The following is a 21186-nucleotide window of genomic DNA, read 5'->3' as shown; positions in this document are numbered from 1 at the left end:
CTGAACTACAAGGGCCTTTACAAAAGCATTAGAAAAATACCCATCGCGATTTGTTTTCAGCAACGAGAAACTTTGAAAGAAGAATGTGACAGCACTACAGCCAGACACTAATAATACTTCTTGGCTGCAAGAGAATTCGAGATCTCTCATTTTCCCAGAAGGGGTCCTTATTTTCCTGGGTTGCCATGGAGATTTTCCAGTATAGCTGCTCCAGGTCCCGCGGCTCCCCTTGGCCAGCGCACAACCTGACGGCTCGCAAGGTGCAGCACCCCCGGCGACGGCACCCACCGCGGGGCAGGAGCGAAGGCGGTGCCCCCGTGGGGCCATCACAGTGCTGGAAGGAGCGACGAGCTGGGCGGCAGAGGAAACGATTCCTCTGCCTTGCAGCACAGATTAACACACAGAGGAACATCCTCGTTAACTTCTAAACAGATGAAGCTAAACCACGTTCGTTTATCCCTTCGTTTCCTACCTACAAGAGAGGGGTTGCATCACTTGCTATTGCTCTGTGCACCCTGGATATGCTGAAATACGTACTTGAGGACGTTTTTCAGTTTATTCCAGCGAAGTTTAGTCTGCTGCATTTGTCTTCACTTCTGAAACGCAGGGGCTGGTGCTCTTGAAGCACGCTGCGGAAGAGGAGCAGTCCGCAGTCTGATTTACTGCCAGGTTTATACGCTCTTAAATGGGAACGTGAGGCACAGGCAGCAAAGGGCAGGTTGCTGCGGGTGCCACCACCGTGCCCCCTCTGTGACATGCCAAGGCCCCGGGCTCCACTCACTGCCCCGAATGCGAGGCCTGTGGTTTCCTGAAGCGGCTGTTCCAGGAGGGAGGGCTCTGCTCTCAGGGGGGACAGCAGAGAATGATTCTGCAACAGCTCCTGGCAGCGATTCCCTGCATGAAGGAAACCTTATTTCCCCATAAAGTCCCCTTCTGAGGGCAAAATGCCCCTCAAACTAATTTACATCCCAGGGCCATACCTTCTCAATAGGCAGCATTTTATTAAAGCAGGGAAAATTACAGAGATAACTTCTCCAATATTTTCTGACACCAAACTTTTAAATTTCTAAGTATGGCACATAAGTCAAAATAATAATAATAATAATAATAATAGTAAATGAAAACAACAAAAAGCCCCCAACAAGCTGTGTTTTCAGTTTGTTCTCTTCCTTTCATAATAAAGAGAAGCTGTATGACACCAGCGGAGTGATTTAGAGAATACCTAATGACTTTAAATCTGATTATATATTCCTAATGAACTGTGCTGCACGTGCAGATCCGTGCAGCAACGTGTCCTTGCATCAATCTGTCACACGACAGCAGAGCAGGCTGTTAAAGCAAATACCCTTTGGATGCAAACACGATGGGGCTCAGCAGAGACTGAAAATAAAAACCAACAAAGAAACCTGCTTCGCTTCCCTTTACTGCTTATACTTCAAAGAAAAGAAAAAAAAAAAAGAGGTCAAATCAGTTTGGTTGAAGTCGGCTGAAAGTGTGTATTTAGGTTTTTTGGGGTGTGCTTTAGTACTGCAAATCCTGCCCTGGCAGCACGATGAGAAGGGTGACAATGCCCGGCTGGGCTCCTGCAGAGAAGCGCCCGAGCCCTGCTGCCCTTCCTGGGGCGACCAGCACAGGACACCGAGGGGACAAGGGGACACGCACGTGCCATGTCCCCACTGCCACCCCCAGTGTCACACCCCAGGGGGAAGCCACCAGTGGGGAGACTAGGGAACACCTCTGCGCTTGTACAGCAACTGGTTTTGTAATTATACTAACGATCCTAACTAAATTAGGTAGCAACACAGAAAAGGAATTACTAAAAAATTTTTTTGAAGACTTACTTTTCCTACTTTTTCACACTTTTTTGGTTTGGACCAACTGGAAGCATTTCGGTGACAGTGCACAAGGCACAGAAGACAGGAACTGACCATCTGCTGGACGAAAATTCCCTTTCCACCCAAAAAAGAAATCTGCTGGTGCTACCTGCTGAGACAGACACACATCTGACCTTCCCAGTCACGGGGTACAACATATGGCATCGGGAAAAAAAATACCGAAGGAATACTAAAGGAAAAGGATTCGCCAGCATGGAAACAAACCTGCGAAGGCATAGCTCTTGGGCACGCAGAGCCCACAGCGCTCGGTTTGTCTCAAAATTAAGGTTCTCACCTGCAAGCCAGACTGACAGCAGACAGATGCTCAAACACCGCCAGTCCTGGCAGTAAAGCCCAAATTTTCTAGTATCTGAAATATTTTTTTATTTTGTGCACAGGCCGAGTTACAGTACCTGCCCGTATCAATAAGCATCACACGCACATTACGGCTGGGTTTCTGGAGAAGACGGGCACTGCACAAGATTATCGTTGTGAATTGCCATCTGGAAGGCAGATAGTCCCTAGTTTCAATACTTTCTGATCCCACAGCCTAAAAGCAAGCAAAAATGAAAGGTTTGGCTTAACCAGACCTGTAAGGAATGCAACAGTAATAGTTCTACTTGTTTTCTTTCATATAATACATCTTATTTTGCATCACAGGAGAAGGCTGGGCAGAGCCGCTGCAATGAGTGCTTTCTCAGGACCTGCACAAGCGTGCAGCCCAACAGTGCCGAAATTTCCCCCACAAACACCAGCCAGTAGGGACCGCATACTCTAAGAGATGGAAACAACGTGGTGATTGCTTCTGGGTAGATGATGTTTTCGCCTGGACTGTTACTCTGAACCTGCAAACAAGTCTTCCAATTCCGAAGCAGCGCACAAAAAGGGTCACAGTTCAAGGAAGACAATACAGCTATGCACCCTCGTTTCTTTTTACTATTCTCGTTTTACACCTCTGAAATAAAAATGCAGCCCGAGAGACATCCCGGAGGGTTGTTACGGAAGTGGTAATGACAAAAGAGGTTTTATATTATAGGAGGCTGCTGTGACCAGAGCGTGCTGACCTGGGCACTCCTCCCGGCAGCAGAGCCCGCAGCCCCTGCTCGGGGAGGTGCCTCGCCTCCTCCCCGCCGGCCATCCTGCTGCGCTCCGATGCGAGGGAGGCGTGGAAGTACGGGGCAGGAAACACTGGCCCAGCCCAGTCCCACCACGTGCTCCTCACATCTCAGGCCACCACCACCACAGCTTTTAGTGCCGCTAACACCGCACAGACGAGCACGGCCCAAGCCAACGCTGGAGGGGAAAGGCAGGTGGTGAACGCAGCCCTCCCCTCGTGTCCGCGCACGCTCTCAGGCACCAACGTCCTCCCCTGGGGGCTCCCCTCTAGGCTCACGTCAACGCCACCTTCTCCAGCGACGCACCAAGCTCTTGCCTCCAGTTAACAGCACCGCTCAAGGGTTAGCAGAAGGGCTTTCAAGGAAGGAAGGAGCTAAGCAGGAGTTTTACAACCTTTGCGTGTGTTTTCACTCTCCGCTTCCACCCCCGTAATCCAACTGCTTCATTTACTGCATTGAAGCCCCCAGAAGGCGGCAGAACCACCTCACCAGTTTCAACCCTGGTTTGAAGAGACTGGGTTAAAGCGATCAGAAAAACGCGTTTGCAGCGTATGTAAACAGGAGAATGAAAAACTTGCAGCGGATGGGAGCAGATGGATGCCAGCTGGTTTCTGAGACACAGCTCGAACTGCGCACAGTTACGTGGAATCAGAAAGGCACACCGAAGGAAAAGTTCAGCACTGAACGCAGGGCAGCCCTGTTCCCTTCTGGAAGGCTCATGGCTCCTCTGGGACCTTAACAGGTACAAACATCTCAGCTTTAAAGCCAGTGTTCAAGTCGTGGTGGGAGGAAAATGGCAGAACGTGCAAGAACTCCCCACTGCAGCGTTAGCAGCTGAGGCCAAAGGGCTGCACTTTGCCATTACTTATTCATTAATAAAGTCCTCATGAGTCCTTCTGAACTTTTTTTTTTTAAGGGGGCTGGACTTCAAAACTTGGCAGCGCAGTGTTTAATTAGCAGGTAATTTTGAGCAGTGCATTTCAAGCAACACAGTCAGGTTGAAAGCGTCGCTCAAGATGGAAGGAAGAGGAACTGGCAGAGGCCCAGTAGCTGGGAAAATACAATGAGAAATAAATCAAAAGATGATGAGACGTCTTCTCCAAAGCAGAAGCAGAGGCTTGCAGGCAGGACGGCGAACCTTCCTGGAATATCTGACGGCAACACAAAGCCCTGATGCTCCCCAGCCTGGTCGCAAGCAGACCTCGCTCCGTGCACCCACGCTGGCCATTCGTCCCATGTGCTGTTAATACACAATATTAACGTACAGCCCCCTTCTGCTGCTGCTCGGCTGTCGACGACGTTAGCTAACACTAAGTGCGCAAGCATATGCTAACGTGAGGCGGTATCATTCAACAGAAACAGGCTGCCAAGAGGCAATGCCTGATGGAAAATCCATCTATTGATTTTCCTAGGGGTTGCCCGATCGTGCAGGAATTTTGCTGTCGCTGCTCCTGCTGTCCACAAATAAACAACCCAAATAATATTTGCTTTCCAGAGACAGCAAGTGTCAACGACAGCATGCATTTACTGTCCTTTATTCTCCAGAACAAACTGATATTTTATTATTTAATGTGTTTTAAAATCGCCGCTGGAATTCCTGATGGCGTTACCGTTGATAAATACACATGTATTTTCAATCCCTGACAAGGCACCGGTTAGCATTCAGATTCTTATCAATTGTTTTCAAGAACTGATATTAAGAAGTATTGTTACACTCAAGCACATTTACTAAGGATCAGAAGGGGAAAAAAACCAACTGTATCAGATTAATTGTACAATAACAGGAATAATATAGAAATGTGCTCTTGGGAAATATTTATCACAAGCAAGTGCTTCTCACAGTATTTACGGCAGATTTTGTTACGGCTCACAAAAAAGATAATTTTTTAAGGATTTTTAAAAACACTTATTTCTCTTCCTTACTCTGTATGTTGGATTTTGCACAAAGGAATGTTTTTCTTTATGAAAAGGGATAAAAAAAGAAAAGTCACTCTGTTTTCCCACCAATCCTTAACAGCTTTCTTTAAAAGACAACACATGCGGAAAATACAGACAAGGATCTGATTTGGAGCCTTCTCGGAGTGAAATGCATAACAAGTTGTAGATTTGACCATTATGTTTAGAGATGCTGGGCTATTTCATCCAAAAATATTTTTGGTGGAAAATACCCGTCGGTCAAATCTGGGTTGTTACCATGGGAATAGCTTTTTGGACCGAAACTGTATCCTGGACCCACGATCAAAGAGAATTATATTTCTATTTTGGAAATGAAGAAGTATGTTAATTTAAAAAAAGAATCCGGCGTTTGTACAGGACACTCCGTTCCCAGTCTGCAAGCTTTATTTGCACGAACACGGGAGCAGACAACAGCAAGAGCAGCGCCTGCAACCCAACATGGGGGAACGGGCTGAGGGGCACCGCTGCCCTCGCTCCCTTTGGCTCTGAGCAGCACCCAGCGAAATAACTGGGTAGGGAAGTTCCTCCCATTGCAAAACCCGTTGTTTCCTAAAGTGCAAAATTATTGTTGTTTTTTTAATTAAAAAAAAAAAATCAAATTTTTCTGGCCCCAAGGTTTATTATTGCATCCTCTGAAGTAATAAAGTTGGCAAGAGCTGCATGCCTGCCCAAGCCATCTGCTGCTGCTGCCGCCGAACCTGTCCTCCAGTCAAGGCATACACCACCCGTACTTCACTTATTTCACGTGGCACACAGAGGGCAGAACACAAATAGGTTTGGGGTGAGAAGGAAGGACTGATGAGAAGCACGTGTCGCACCACAAGGGCGCCTCGGCAGCCGCTGCCCGCCCGGGGGGCTGCGGAGGTGCTGGGGTCCCTGCTCCAAGCCGGGCACCCGCACGGCTGCTCCCAGGGCAGGCATCGCGTGGTAGAGTAATAGTTTGTTATTCCATATCCCCCCACACCCTTCCTTTTTCTTCCCTGCAGAAGAAGTAGTACCTGCACACAGCCACCACAGCCCTCAGGGCCCATTTCAGAAGATGCTTTTGCTTTTAATATGGAAAAGAACGTGAAGCTTTCGCCGAAAGTCTGATTTTATAGGTATCAAGCCAGGTTTTTATGGATCAGAATAGTGCACTCCCATTACTTCTTCTGACATAAAGAAAGAAGAAAAGAGACTGGCAGTATGACATAGCTAATTAAACAGCAGCTTTTTAATAAGACAACTATAAAACTTGAAGATGAGCTGAGATTCCCTTAGGCTACAGCACCATAAACACCTAATTTTAGTTTGTCGGATACAGAAAGCCTCCAAAATTACTTAAATGACACTTTTACTTTCAAAGAATATGAAACACAATGGTCAACCTTCCCTCCTTCTGACAACCCACCTCGGAAATCTTCAGTGTGAAAGCAGCATAATGTACACACGCACAGGTACTGCATGCCCAGATGTGCGCTCCTCCAGCCCAGCACCTAGCAGCATTTGGGCAAATTTACCCTGACACGTCAAGACAGGAGGCACACACCACCTCCTGTATCTCCCTTCTGTAGTCCCAGAGAGCGCACACATCCACAAGTACAGACACATTTGTTAAATTACATTATACAAACCGATTCTTTGTATTTTCCTTTTATTTACCTGTTTTGCAGTCGATGCAGAACTGCATGAGACCCAGCGCCGCTGCCCCAGGGGATCCATCTTTTCAGATCACCTGAATGCTTCTGCCTGTCAAACTCTTCCTTCACAATACTTCAGCCAAAGGAAGGGTGAGCAGTTTTATAGACTAAATTCAGCATGCTTGTGTAGTCCCTCCCTGGCGATGGAAACCTTGATTTCTGAATATTTTGCTTGCGGCTTTAGCATGTGACAACTGCTCATCCCACGGACTCAATGGAATAACCCAAGACGCTCTGGCCATGCTAAAACATTAAAATTTTCCTCCTGTGACTGGAAAAGGAATTGTTCAGGCTGATGGATGACTGGCTGAAGCCACAACAAACTCGAATCCTCTCTTTTTCCAGCCGAGCAGCCTACTGAGAGCCTGGCCACAGTGCACGTATTTGTATGCTGGGAAACAATAAAGAAAATCAACCTGTGATACAGGTAAATTAAAAAAAAGTCAGCAGACAGTCCTCAGCGTCATCCACCAAATCTGAAAACTTTTGTAAGCCAGGTTTTTTACGTCCAAGTCAGAGTGTTTAAACCACAACTCCATTTTCAGAGTCCCAAAAACTGTCACACACCGACCTCAGTGGGCCCACGGGGATGTTCTGACAGCCTCCTGCTTCCTCACGTGTGGCCTTCACGGCCATGCAGACCTACTAAACCTCTGCGCACCGTTCCCCCTAAGATGGAGATGCTGGCTTGTCCCTATTTCACACACCTTAAACAGCAAATAAATGGAGTTGTACACACGGCACTGCAATGATGGAGAGAAACGGAACAAGGCTACATTTGCGAGCAGCTCTGCATTGTGTCTGAAGCAGATCCCTTCCTTTTCCATCACATCAGACGTTTGCTACAGAAACCTGCCCTGTGGCACGCATATTTTGTGCCTACGATCTTATTTTCCAGCTGAAGTCATTAATGTACAATTTAGTGCAAGTTAGCTGTCTCATAAAACGTATCTTAGCCTTATCAGAAGTAGCTCCAGAGCAATTCTCAAAAGAAATCATACACTGAATTCTTCTCCCTTTATACTCAAATGCACCACATACATTTCCTGAAAGGCCACCAAAGAACCGTAGTCATATTACTGGGGAAAAGAGAGAGAGAAAAAAAAATAATGGGATTGTAATTCATTTCTAGGCTCCAACTGATTTTGCACCCCTTTCACTATCTGAATTTTTTCTCTGTATCATAGGACTAAGCTATATAAAGATTTAAAAAAAAAAAAAAAGAGATTTTAACAAAAGTGATGGTAACTAAATATAGGTCAATTTCTGAATACTTCACGTACCCACCTTGTGTCACAAGAAAAAGTACATCAACAACCAAACCCTATAACATATAGGATCAAAACACACTGGCTTCCAAGAGACCTTTTGTCCACGGGTCAAGTAGGTCAGCGCCAAAGGAAAGAGAAAGCATACTTGTGGGAGGAGGGCAAATAAAGTTATAAACATGCCATGAAACTAACTCCACCATGTCTGAAGAAAAGGTTTCCAGCCATCACCAAAACTGCCATGAAAGCTTTACAACTGTGTGGAAAAAGTGCAAGAAGCAGCAAACCAAACTCCTCACCTTTCTGGACCTCATGGTCATCCCTTTTGTACCGAGGTCAGTGAAAGAAAATGCACACATACAGCTGCAGTAAGAAACGTGCAGACAGAAAGCTACCTTACAAGAAGTGGAATGAAGTACCAGGAATTATTACAGGTCAAAGTACAACAGGCAGTGCAATGCTATTTCCTGGTCAGGTCAATCTCCCAAACCCCTTCAGATCAACCCAGAAGTTTTGCTGCCCATAGCAGGTTCAACAGTGAAATGAGTGACACAATTGTGAACACAGCAGGGTTAAAGGAAAGAGAAAAAATATTTTGACAAAGCTACACAAAATCCCTGAGATATGCCACAAAACTCCTGTTTTATGGAAAACCTTTAGAGTTTTCATTGATTGACATCCTATAAACTTTTTTCTCTCTCTCACACACAGGCACAAACAGAGCTTTGATTCTTCCAGGGAACTAACCAAAGGCACTAACTAAAAATAAACAGATCAGCTTAAGCATCTCCCTTAAAAAATATTCTTATTTCACAGCATGCTAATTAATACAACAGAACCAATATTTTCATATCAAGATTAAGAACAGTTCATTTTCAGCATTTTTCTCAACAGCAGATCAATTTAAGATGCAATTACCACCAATGCAATTATCTGGCAATTTGCTCACTAAATGACTTTCAAATATGTGTTACTGAGATAAGGCGATGCCCTCCTTAAAGTGACTTTGAGCCGGTGAAAGAAGAACCTGCAGGGAATATTTTCTAAATGATGTACATCTTGATTCTTCAATAATAAAACAAACCTCTTGCTTCAGGAGTAACATATAGGCACACAAACAAAATGTACAGCTTTGTGGAATAAAGAGGAGGGGATCACTGGGAATAATATTGTAATACAAAATGCATCCAAAGGATTTTCCTCAAAAAACATAAAACTGACTTCAAAATATTGACATCATCATATATCTAACCACATGACACAGGTGGCAAACCACCAGGAGGTGAATCACTTATTTCTGCCCTTTACTTTTTCTGCTCTAACTACTTACTGTTTTTTCACAACAGTCTTTCACAAGCAGCTGCACTGGCATCTCGACAACACAAATGAAAGAAAAGCCATTCTTCGATGACCTGGAAAAAGGACAGATAGGAAGGTGACAAAATCTGCAGATTTAAAGTTATTTGGTCTGGTCAAACTTTACATTTCCCAATTAGAACTAGGGAAAGATATGACACAACCCAATTATGCTCAATGCAAGCTAGTAAAGCATGGAAAAATGCTTCCTGTGCACCCTGCTGGTCATCTCTAAACTCACCAGACAGCAACGATCTTGAGGAAATCTCACTGTCCCTGAAAAGGGCAGCAGAGAATTCAAACCTCAGGAGAAAGCCTGGAAGAACTGGAGCTTTGAGCAGTTTCTGCACCTCTCCAAAGCAGCAGCCTTTGGCTCGACTCTGGGGGCCAAATCACAGGACCTAGGGACACCCACCATTGATGGTCCTGCCTGAAATCAGAACAATTCTGCTAAATTACCTGTGCAAGCCTGAGTGCCCCAGGCAGCTGCTGCCCCACGCTGCCTAGGCTGGAGAGGGATTTCCCACTGAAACACAGAGGTTTGGTGCTCTGTTAAATGGTGTACCACAACCATGGGGGTCACTTGCCGTGGCTCCTGACCACCGACTCTGCCTCCTCACCTATCAGCGCTGACAACGAAGCACTTCTCTGCACAACAGAGGCCAAAGGAGCTCCTCTTGTGGCTCACTCATCATTAGCTTTTCTCAACCAACGCAATTCCCCCAGCAGAATATATTACTGAACTTATCTGCATATCTGTGTAGCTTCCCAACCTTCTCCTTCCACTAATACCTAAATCCAAACAAATTTTGTGTTAATACTTGAGGCTTGCAGAGGTTCCTCCTCCTATTCTGCAGAGAGAAACCCTTCCGTGCTTCAGCTGAAAGACTGGAGAAAATCATTAATGACCCATGACTTTTAACAATCTATGACTTTTAATGCTTATTCGGATATGCAAAATGCATTTTGAAAACCGCAAAAGCAGACTTACCGTAAGACTAACTGCACCAGCGTGACCAAAACTGACTACCTACAACTACCTACTTTCAACACAGAAAATTCAAAACAGACCAAAACTTTGTGTTAGCTGTGACAAATCAGTATCTCACTTCCTTTACTAAACCTTCCTGGTTTAGTGAGGTAGGAATAGCACTATCTTTGATATAAATATGATGGGATGGCTCGGGAAGATGAACTCTTTCCAGAGGACAGGAGGTGGTGACTGACCAGTATTCAAACAGGTTATTTTCTGATCCCTGAAATAAGGATTTACTTTAGTTTCTTTCAAAATTGTGATCTATGGACTCTGATGATGCTTTTACCAACAGTTTTACTTCAGGAAATTAAGTATAATGATCAGATTTACATTACAGGCAAACAACAACTATTTCCAGGTGTAAACAGAGCTCTCACTTTGCTCTACAGTCTGCTAGAAGCACTAATATTTTGAGCATTACTTACACGTAAAATTTTGCTTTCTGCTGAATCAACAGAATAGGTTTTGATTTTTTGTAGTACAGCAGCTAACATGGCTAAAAATAGAAGCATAACAGTACAGCCACTTTATGAAAATTAATTTAAAGTATAATTCAATGAGCAGCTACAGACAGAGGATGTTCTAAAGCTATGCATTCCCACAGAACAGCACAAACATCTGCAGTGATTACCTATGCTGTTCCGTCAGTACAAACTCTCAACGTAAACGATAAACATTTTCTGAGACTGGTCATAATAATAATGAACAGGTTAATCAATTTGATCATAAAAGCTTGCAGGATCTCCCATGTTTTGGAATAACACTGTATGTACCTGAGCGCAGCTGGAGTTGCACAGAGATGCCAATTCTCTCTAATAAGACATTCAGAAGATTACTTTTTTGCCGTTTTACTTTTTTCCTTAATTCACAATTACGAGGGATTTTAGCTGGGCGAGACAGGATAGCTTCGGCTGAGAAGGCCCTTTGGGCAAGGCCAAGCTCTGGCAAGGCCAGAGGGCAAGGCCGAGCTCCAGGCCGGTGGGACGGGTGCCCATGCTGCTGGCTCTCTGAGCAGGGGTGCTGCAGCCTCACTGGGCCCCTTCTCCAGCACCGTACAACACTCTCATGAGGCATTTTCATCCCACCACACAACCAGTTCCAATTTTTCTTGCTGCAACTCGCACCCACTGCCTCCTGTCCCCGTGCTGGGCAGTTCAGGGAAGAGCCTGACTTGGTCTTCTCCATTGCTGCCTTCAGGTAGCTGAAGATGGCAGTTCAGGCCTACCCTGCAGCCGTCTCCCCTCCAGTCTTCACAGAGGCTGTGCTTTACTCCACGTCCTCACGGCCTTGCACTTGGCGTTGGCCAACACCAGGAGGCTCCCCACGCTTTCCCCGTTCCCTGCAGGGCAGCCCTGCCCTCCCAAACCTGGGCCACCTGCCAGCCCGCTGAGCGTGCACTTCATCCCACCATCGCGGTCACCGACAGAGATGTTACACGTGAATACACGGCTGAATATCATCCAGCAGAAAATGATGTGTAAAGAACTTTGCTCCCCTGTTTGTTCAGATTAAATGAGGAACAGCTGCTGTGCAAACGTGACTTCAGTTTGCTCTCTGCTAGAGCATGGTAGCAGTCATTTCATTCTGATCCCACGGGGCCGCAATGATAAGGAGATATCACATCACACAAAAGCATGAATGATCTCCTGGAAGGCCCATCCTCCTTCTGACGTGCAAAGCATGCCAAGTTTCACTACCTACCTTCCGCAAGCTTCCACAGATGTTAACTTATTTGGCAGTTTTCTTCATGACAGAATAAATAATTTTTTAAGGGTCCTGGCCAACATAAACAGGAAAAAAGCTCTGTGTTCAAAGGTCACGCTGTGCATGCCTTCTATGTTTTTGATGTACAAAGGATGTTTGTGAGGATGTTTCGTATGTATACAGAATACGAAATCGGGAGGACATTAACTAACATCCAACTCGTCCACTGCATCTTAGAGAAACAACAAAAATTGCTTCTTGATGCATATAAAACGCTCTAAGAGCTGCAGTTATTTCAGCAGACTTCAATTGCTAGCGTTTTGACCATTTGCCACAAGCACTCAAGAGAGACAAACTCACAAATGTCACTACATCTCAATTCAGCAGGAAAACGGCTCTACTCAGACATTCACTGATAGGCGTGCAACTGCATTTATTTCCATCACACTGGTTACTCTCCTGCATTTCTAGATTTTTTGGCTCACCTCTACCCCCCAAATAGGGCAAAAAAGGTTGAAATGGGTTTACGCATGCCTCCCAAAGGCTTCTCTTAAGCATTCTTTTCCACCTGAAATAAATTAATTGCATCTACTGACAAGATTTCAAGTCCCGAAATAAGTATTACAGGTGTTTTTAAAATTGACCACACAAAACTCAAGGGTGGCAAGGAGCTCTGGAGATCGGCTGCTCCAATCTTCTGTTGAAAGCATGGCCTTAGGCTACGTCTTCCCGGGGCCTGTCAAGCTAGAGCCACAAGTATTTCTTACATGTATTTAGAATAGAAATTACGACAATGACTTTTACCCTGTGCACGTTCAGGAACTTCCTTGTGTGCATGAGCGAGGAGCACCAGTGTGGAAGGACTCGCTGCACACCCCGCTGGGGATAACCGCGCAGATAAGCTCTGATGATACCAGAGGGTGGCACTACCCCAGGACCAGGCCCTCAGCAGTTACACAGCTTTCTCAGGGACCGGCCCTCCACATGCCTTCAACTTGCCTTCAGAACAGCTGCTCTGCCTAAAAAGCAGTGAAAACCGCTTTGTGGGACATTTATGAAGCTGTCCTCTAGGTCTGTGTAATAGTATCACTTTACTACATGGTTTGTCCTGAAGCAGCACATGAGGACATTAGGGAATGCCTCTTCACCTGGCTTTCTAGGCCTGTCCACACTGCTGGACAAGGCAGAGGAGGTAGCACCACTAAAGCACCACACAGCACCTGCGGTCACACTCCTATACAAACAGTGGTCGTTGATGTTCCTCTGCTAATCCTATTCCATCTAACCCCCCCTGGAGCCAAAGCCAGAAGGGACCAACCTAATTCCAAAGAGAATAACAGTTTGCACTGAAATTTTACATAACTTCATTCAGTCATTTCTCTAACATCTGGGCCTAAATGAAACAATGAAACACAGCAGATGCAATGCAGGCGGCTTGCAGTGTCATTTAAAATATTCAACTGGTACAGTTTTCACCATAAATGCGTAAGCTGGCCCTAAGTCCGTCATCTTAGCCTACTAAAATTTCACAAGAAATCACCCTGCAGCATGTTTCTTGGCCTCAGATGACCGCAGTCCCCAAACAGTCATTTATTATTATCCATTCCCAGCACAACGGAGTACAGCAGTTTCACAAGATAGTTTTAACCATCTTTATAGTTCACTCAGGGTAAGTCAAGTCAACTAAACACAAGAAAAAAGAAATGAAAGCCTTTTTCACCTTTACTCGGCAGCTATCACTTGTACTTTTAAATACAGCTTTCCTACTGCCTAAGCCATGTTTGCAGAAAATAGAAACCCCAGGAGCCTGAGATGCACCTTAGCAGGCTGATTCTCCTCAGAAACCTGCCACTGCAGGTCTAAAGAAAGACTCAGCCACTTGAAATCGGCTTCCACCATAAAACTCAGTAAGGAGACACTTCACCTTACGATGTCTTTCACTACTGCTTCCCCACGTATCATCAGCCTTCACACCTTCAGTCACTTTTATTGACCAGTTATACCAGAAAATAACACCGAGACTTTATGGTTTTGACCGCAGAGCAACAGATGGGAGACAGGTTTGGGAAGTAACGGTGGAAGAAAAACAAACAAAAAATACAGAAGCCACAAATTGAACCCTTCAGCTGTTAGGGAAGGAAATCCTGCAAGCCAAAGCGGTCTGGTGGCTGGGATAACTCAGTCCTCGCCAGGCACCTCCACCTCGGCTGGCATCTGCCACCTGCCTACGGGATCATCCCCACTGTGTGCAACCAACAGGCCCTTACACCGGGCTCTTCATGCTGTCCATCCGACACTCGCGCTGGCATTCCAACCTTCCAAAAGCTAACTCAAGCAAAAGCCTCCTCAAACTGCTGAGCACAGTCCTCTACTCTTCTGCCAGATCCTGACAAAGTTCTGTGAACTCCTCATGAATAACTCCTCCGTAGCAACGAACACTGCTGTATTCATTTAGAAAACAAAAAGCGTATTATAAGAAAATATGCTGCTCGCAATTCTGGTGTAATATCCTCAAACAACAGTGTAATGTCAAAAATGGCATTTTGCTTTCTCTAACTTGAACAGTGAAATTTCTGGCTGTCTATAAACAAGCAGAATTTTCAGGTTTTCTTCTACAGCAGAAGACCCATTTTTTCAAGACAATTTTATTACAAAATAAGATGTCTAAATCACTTTTAATGACTTTGTTCTATTTTTCCATTTTAATTACTGCGTCTCAAAGCTCCTCGTACGATTAGAGAATTTGTACAACCGCATACATCGTACAATTGCACAGAGAACTTGTGCCTGCAGCAAACCGCCGTTCTGTTACGAAATGTCACAATGTTCACTTAGAGCTGTCTAAACTCATGAACATGAAAAGAAATCCTAGCATCTCTGCCCCTGCAGTTTTTGCTTCTTCCGAAACAAAACGAATGAACCTAAGAGAAACTTTTCCAGCTTCTGGGAAGACGGCATTCATGCATTCTTGCTTGCTGCCACCTCTCCCACAGTGATGGCCCTGCCACCATCAGCTTAGCTGGGACCAAATGCACACCTGAGGCTGTATTATCCATACTACTCCTTGGACTTAAGGTTTATGCACTTATTTAATAGCACATAACCAAACACAAACAAAACACTGCAATATTGTTTAAAAATATGGCTATTTCCCCGTTGATAGCCCCATTCCTTCTGTTCTTTAGTAGGTATTGAGGAGGAAGCACAGTGAGTACAGAAGTGCAGCATAGTACAAGACAGTCATCTATAGGAAAGTTTTTTCTTAATTTCCTCAATATTTACATAGTATTAAGATCACCTACTTAAAAGAAAATTGGTGTACATACACTATATTTACGAGCCATGTAACAATTTCCATTTGTTACACAGAAACATAATTTTCATAGCATTTTGGAGTTCTCTGCAATAGAGATGCATTTCCTTTAAAAAAACATACAGGTATTTACATTATTATTTTTTCCTCCAACTTTGAGGTTGCAAAAATAAAGCTTTGGCTATTTAAATATGTGATTCAGATCAGATATTAAAGAAAGGTCAATGCTTACATTTTGGCCTGCAGTCTCTGGGATCAAACATGTAGAACTGCAGTGCTTTAAAACTTACACTACAATTGGGAAATGAGGTTCCAAAAACAGTAATAGAAAAGAAAATTCATTTTCATCCTTAACTTGAAACCTCAGCATCGCATGAATATGGATTTTGCAGTTTATATATATAATCACAAGTTTTTAAGGTGCCTTGGGACCTTTGAAGAAGGCACAGAATAAATGAAAATCATTTTAATTAAAAGCAAATTAAAGGGCCTCCTAATCCAAGCAGCAGTAGTAAACCCATGGAGACTTTTTAGAATATGGATCCTTGAAATTACATTGCTTATAACCCTCCCTAATTCCAGTTTCCTTCCCTCACTTCCCCCCAGCGGAGGCTCTGAATCTGTAGGAGATCAGGTTTATTATGAAAATTCTGTTCCAGTTTCTAAAAAAAGATTTTGCTCTAGTTTCTGAGTGGCCAGAAGCATCAGCATCCACATGGAGCAAATAAAAACAAAGAAATGAAAAAGGGAATGTTTTTCTCACTACAGGGAGAAAAGCTAAGAACCTGTCTTATGCTTTTAAAAAGTCATTTCAACGCTGATTAAAAAAGATGGAGTTCCCTTCCTTGAGAGGAGGCTTTTTAAACACAGCTCAAAACCAAAACAAACCAAACAACATGCTAAAATGCTATCACAGAAATGGTTTCATACTAGAAATCTTACAAGTTGGAAGAATGTTTAGAAGTAAAATAGACATTATAATTGTAATCTTTTTCTTTGCTGTTCTTACAGCAGGAAGACATTACCCATGAAGTAAGTCTCACAGGTCTCTTGCCACCTGTCCCTGGTTCACCATGACTTGTTCTGGTAAATAAAAGAATTAATTTACAAGTACTACTAAAAATCTAGAAATCTAAAATCAGCAATAAAATCTTCATTTCTATCTGAAAGACATTTTTACATGTATTTATATCATTAAGCTATTACATGCCTCCATGAAGAGAAAAAAATAAATCCCAACCTTGATGAAAAAATCCAAAACAACTGAACAAGAGAACAAAAAATGAAAGTGGGCAAAATGCCTAGAGAAACAGTGCTTTGATTCTGACACATGGGAATAAGTGGAAAAAATATTCAGCTAACTCTTTTTTAATCAAAACAACTCCCATCTCGTGTGCAAATTTCAACAGCTGAGAAAGCATCCTACTCAGTCTCCCCAAACTGGTGTCAGCATGTTTTATGTAAATACTAGTTAACAAGGGATGTGTGTTTGCAGCAAACATTTTAGGGTTCTACTTTGTAAGTTCTGGATTTACCCCCGGTGTTGGAGGAACAATGGTAACGCTGAAGGACGTAATAGTAGATACACACAGAGGACACAAGAGAGTCTCCATTTTTTAAACTGACAAGAAGACACGTTTGTCATTGAAGGCGTTTAAGTAGTTATTTAACAAATGAACAGGAGGAAGATTTGATGACTAAGCTCTGCATCAACATGCAGCAGTGTATGTCTTGAAAACAGTTTTATTCTGCAACGTCCAGAAATAAGGCTAGGGTTTGATAACAGACTCTGTCTGAAACGATTACTGAGACCAAGATAACTCCCCCCGGGGCAATCAGAGAAGTGTCAAATGAAGTACAAATCTGACAAACTAAGCTGTACAAGAGTACGCTCTCGAACAGGGAAATCAACGGGAAGCAACAAATTGAAGTCATCGCCCGCGGTTATCAGGCAACACCAAACTCCTACTCCAAGGGCAGTGTTGGCTATGGCTCCTCGTAGCACTGCCCAAAGAAAGGGCAGCTCCTTCACAGCCATCCATGCTTCTACGGAGACACAGATCTCTGAAGCAAGTTTCATACTGATTCAATAGTAAAAATGCTATTATTCTTAGCGTTCAGTTTCTTTTCTTTTGTATTTTTTGGGTATCTTAGACAGGACCACCAGCTGTGACGTGGCCACCCTATGGCTTCTTTCCAAAGTTATGCTGAAAGGAAGCACAGTTCACAGCACTGGGAAAACACGCATGCAGCATGTGGATGAATGCAAACAGCAATAAAAACAATGTCCAAGATCAAATGTAAAAAAGGAGGCTTGAAACATACTGGGAAATAAGACAGTTCTTTTGAACATCACGCTGAGGTTCAGGAGATATGGATTAATTTTCTGGGTTCACCAGCTCATTTCTATGGTTACACTTGAGCTTTAGTTTGGGCAGAAGACTAGCCTGAGAATCACCCCAGCCACCCCACAACACACCACCATTTCCCTTGGCACAACCATTTGCTATAAACCTAAGAATCTATCCAGTTTAAAAATAAAATACTAAAGCAAGATCCTTCCAGAAGGAAACATTTCCCTGATCTGATTTACAGCCACAAATAACATCATACATCACCAGTAAATGGCAGCTCAGACGCATGAAAGCAACTAAGTACAGGCAGAAACCTATAACAAACTTCTGCTGGAAGATGACAGCCATAGAACCTTAACAGCCTTCATTCACAATGGCAAAACAAGAATACCACTAGTTCATTTATTTCAGCCTTTGTCTGTCTTCTCTATTTAGTTTATAACTTTTCATGTCCAAAACCTCCTTCAATAATGGCTTCCTAGAGGCAAAAGTAAAGACAAACAGCCCAGAGAGACCGACCCCTCTGAGTGAAACAAATATGAGCAAATCTGAGCCATGCTCAGACTCTACTCACAGGTCCCGTAGTCATCTCCGTGTAACGCTTAAGTAAATTGTGAACCACTGCAAAGACTGCAGAAGAGTTATTTCCAGTGGCTGAAACCACCATCCAAGCAGAGACCTTAGCCCCGTTCCCAACCAGAAGGACGTCACCAGCTCTGCTGCAATGGGTGCTCCTGGAAGCAGAGTCCACGCTGTCAGATCACTGATAAGAGTGAACAAGTTACTTCCTTCCATTCGCTCTTCCACACCCCATTTCATTCAACGCTACTTCACAAACTTGACAGATTGCATTAATTATTATTTAAAGGATATATTTTTCCATCAACCGGAGTGCCTCAGAAAAACTATTCCAAATATAATGGCACAAGTCAGTGGATGGTAATTTCTGCTTTTATTCCTCTCTGAATTTTAGCAGCTTGAAAGAAAGGTAACTCCCAGTTAAGTACAACAGAAAAAGATACAAGAGCATTGCGTACTGAGGCATTAAGTTTTATCACAACAGGATTCTTGCAATCACACACCTCAATAACAGGGAACATTTAAATATCACCTTAATCTTCATTTTAGCACAGCCTTGCCTTAGACCTAGCAATTCCATGATCAGTAAATAAGAAATAATTATGTGCCGACAGCTGCACTGTAATCTAACGCTGCAGTATAGATGTGACTTCCCCCCCTTACGACTAACAATTTTCATTAAAATTGTGCTTTGATAGTAAGTTAAACTATAGCCTTTTTTTTTTTTTATTTATTTTGAGTTTAAGAACAATCATGATGAAAACAACCTGTTTCTCTACAGTTTGCAGAGAAGAAACTACAGTTTGGCAGAAGAAACTTCCAGCTTCAAATACGGACCTGCCTGGAGAGGACCCTTCCCTGGAAGCCATCTGCAGGCGCGCAGAAAGGAGGACAGCATCCACCACAGAGACTTGCAGTAATACTTTAAAGAGCAGAAGATGGTTTCGGGCTTGTCTTCTGTCACACTGAGGGGATAAATAAAAGCTACTGCCCTCAGGGAGCATTTCATGTTTGCATTTATACAGAGTTTCCTTGATTTAAATACACTGGATATACCCTACAGGGACTTGACCTTTCTGCTTGGATGCTGCCATCCTAAGACCATCTTGCAGAAACTCAGAACCACTACTTCCTCAACATAGGAGATGAAAAACAAAAACTGGTATAAGTTTGAGTTATTTCAGCTATTCTTCCACACAATTATCCAAAGAGAAATGGTGAACTTTGTTCCACCTTAAGTCAGTATTTCTACTGGCTCCAGAAGCACGTCAGATGTTCCTGTTTGAAGCTTGGATAAACAATCAGAAATCCAGATGCAAAACAAAATCTACCAGGGGAGAGTGAAATGAAAATAGATAAACCTCCTTTCAACAACGGGAGATTTCACACGGAGCCTTACTATCTTCTTATGTTTATAAGAGGAGGATGGAGTTGTACAACTCCAGGGTGAAACAGATAACAAATACCTAGCTCAAGGCTGAGGACAGTGACAGGTACTGGGACTCCTCCAGAGTCCCGTAACTTCCAACATTTTTTCAGAGTGAAGTCTACACATGGCAGGTTTTTTTTGTTTGTTTGTTTTAACGTCAAGAGGTCTCATAATTGCATGCGTCTACAAAGCTTTTGTGAAAGCCTGTGAACACACTAAATGCACCAGATTTCCACACTTTCTTTGTTAAAGAGGGTGGGGGTTCAAGGTGGAAGACTAAAAGACTCCGCAGGAACTCTTCTCATGCCCTACTCTCTTTCACCCCTTAAACGGTGGAGAGTTATGCCCAGTCACTGGCAGATGTCATCTATTTTTCCACAAAGAAAATGCCTTCTGCGACTTGATTGCCTTCAAAAGGCTCAAACAAGAGGGCTTGTCTCTCAGATGAGCCTTTCTCTCCGGTACTGGTGGTCGTGTAGGCCTGCAAGGATGAATTCAGCTGTAAGCAGCAGAGAACCAGAAATCAATTATCAACTTAGAAAGGCCTTCCCCACTCATTTGCTCTTCTCTCCACTTGCTCCAAGGCTGAAGCGACAGAAGGAAGGAACCAAGATGGCGCTGGGACCTGTCAGGCCGGCCCACAAACCAGCCACAGTGACGGGAATTGCCCAAAGACGTCCCACCGACGCCTGGCCATGGCCGCATCACAGTGCATTCCTCTGCTGCATCTCTCCGGGGAGCACAAAGCATCCCCATAGCTATGATTCCCATGGAGATCTGTTTCAGAGGGGACAGAAATAGACAGGGCCTAGGGTTAACCTCTTACTGTTTTCGTCCTTCCACACGAAATCAGGGCGCGTGAGCTCAGAGCCACGCTCAGTTCAGCAGCTTCTCACCAGCTGAACCACACCGGCAGAAAAAAGAGAAAGACTCAGAACCATGCCCCAGGGACTTCAGAAATGAAATGATGGCACCAGCACTGGAAGCTGAGGACAATTACCAAGTCAAACTCCTCCAATCATTACAATCCTTTTAAAATCTTTTTGAGACAATATGCAAAACGTCTGAGTCACTTTTACCGATGGCAGTAAATACATCTGTGCATTTAGTGAAGGCACAGCAGTGGTGAGATTTCTCTCTCTTCATTCCTCCTGAATTCACTGTGAAGGCTACGACCTCTCTGTAGCTCTTCTTCTGCAAAACCTACGTTTGCCAACAAGATTTCTTCAGTTCTGAGGCAAATTATGTACGTGATCATGAAAAAGGGTTTTGTCCTTTCCTATGTGACAGCTATCCTTGTTCCTCTAACAGACAGGCAGCATAGGTATCTCTGTCTTACCACAGACGATCACTTCATGCTTTAGTAAAAACATTTAAGGAAGCTCCTGTGCGACCTGTCCCCACCGGGCTGCCAGCAGAGCCGAACTCACTCAACTCCCCGAATTACCTAGGCAAAGGGAACAGCCCAACATGCCACAACATTAATGTACGTACCCACTGCTGCCAGCTCCTGAACGCCACAC

At 44.0% G+C, this 21186-nt stretch overlaps 1 protein-coding gene across 5 annotated transcripts in view; it reads right to left on the bottom strand.

Annotated features, from left to right (window-relative positions):
• Positions 1 to 21186, bottom strand: part of PTPRE (protein tyrosine phosphatase receptor type E) — a 99827-nt gene that overhangs the window by 64328 nt on the left and 14313 nt on the right. The window contains exon 2 of one of the 5 annotated variants that reach the window (XM_080596611.1): positions 9223 to 9304. The exons of 2 other annotated variants lie outside the window; for them this stretch is intronic. Coding sequence is in view for 1 of the 3 variants with exons in the window: in XM_080596607.1 (XP_080452733.1) it covers positions 19072 to 19103 (32 nt within the window). In the remaining 2 variants the exon portion in view is untranslated. Of the gene's footprint in view, positions 1 to 6586; positions 7826 to 9222; positions 9305 to 19071; positions 19119 to 21186 lie in introns of those variants that run through there. 2 more of the 5 variants (XM_080596607.1, XM_080596610.1) reach the window with 2 other exon arrangements.

The sequence above is a fragment of the Anser brachyrhynchus genome (genome assembly GCF_964034855.1).
Source record: "Anser brachyrhynchus genome assembly, chromosome: 6".
Classification (NCBI taxonomy): Eukaryota; Metazoa; Chordata; class Aves; order Anseriformes; family Anatidae; genus Anser; species Anser brachyrhynchus.
Note: the sequence above shows the minus strand (reverse complement) of the source record. Positions and strands in the feature narration are given on the sequence as shown.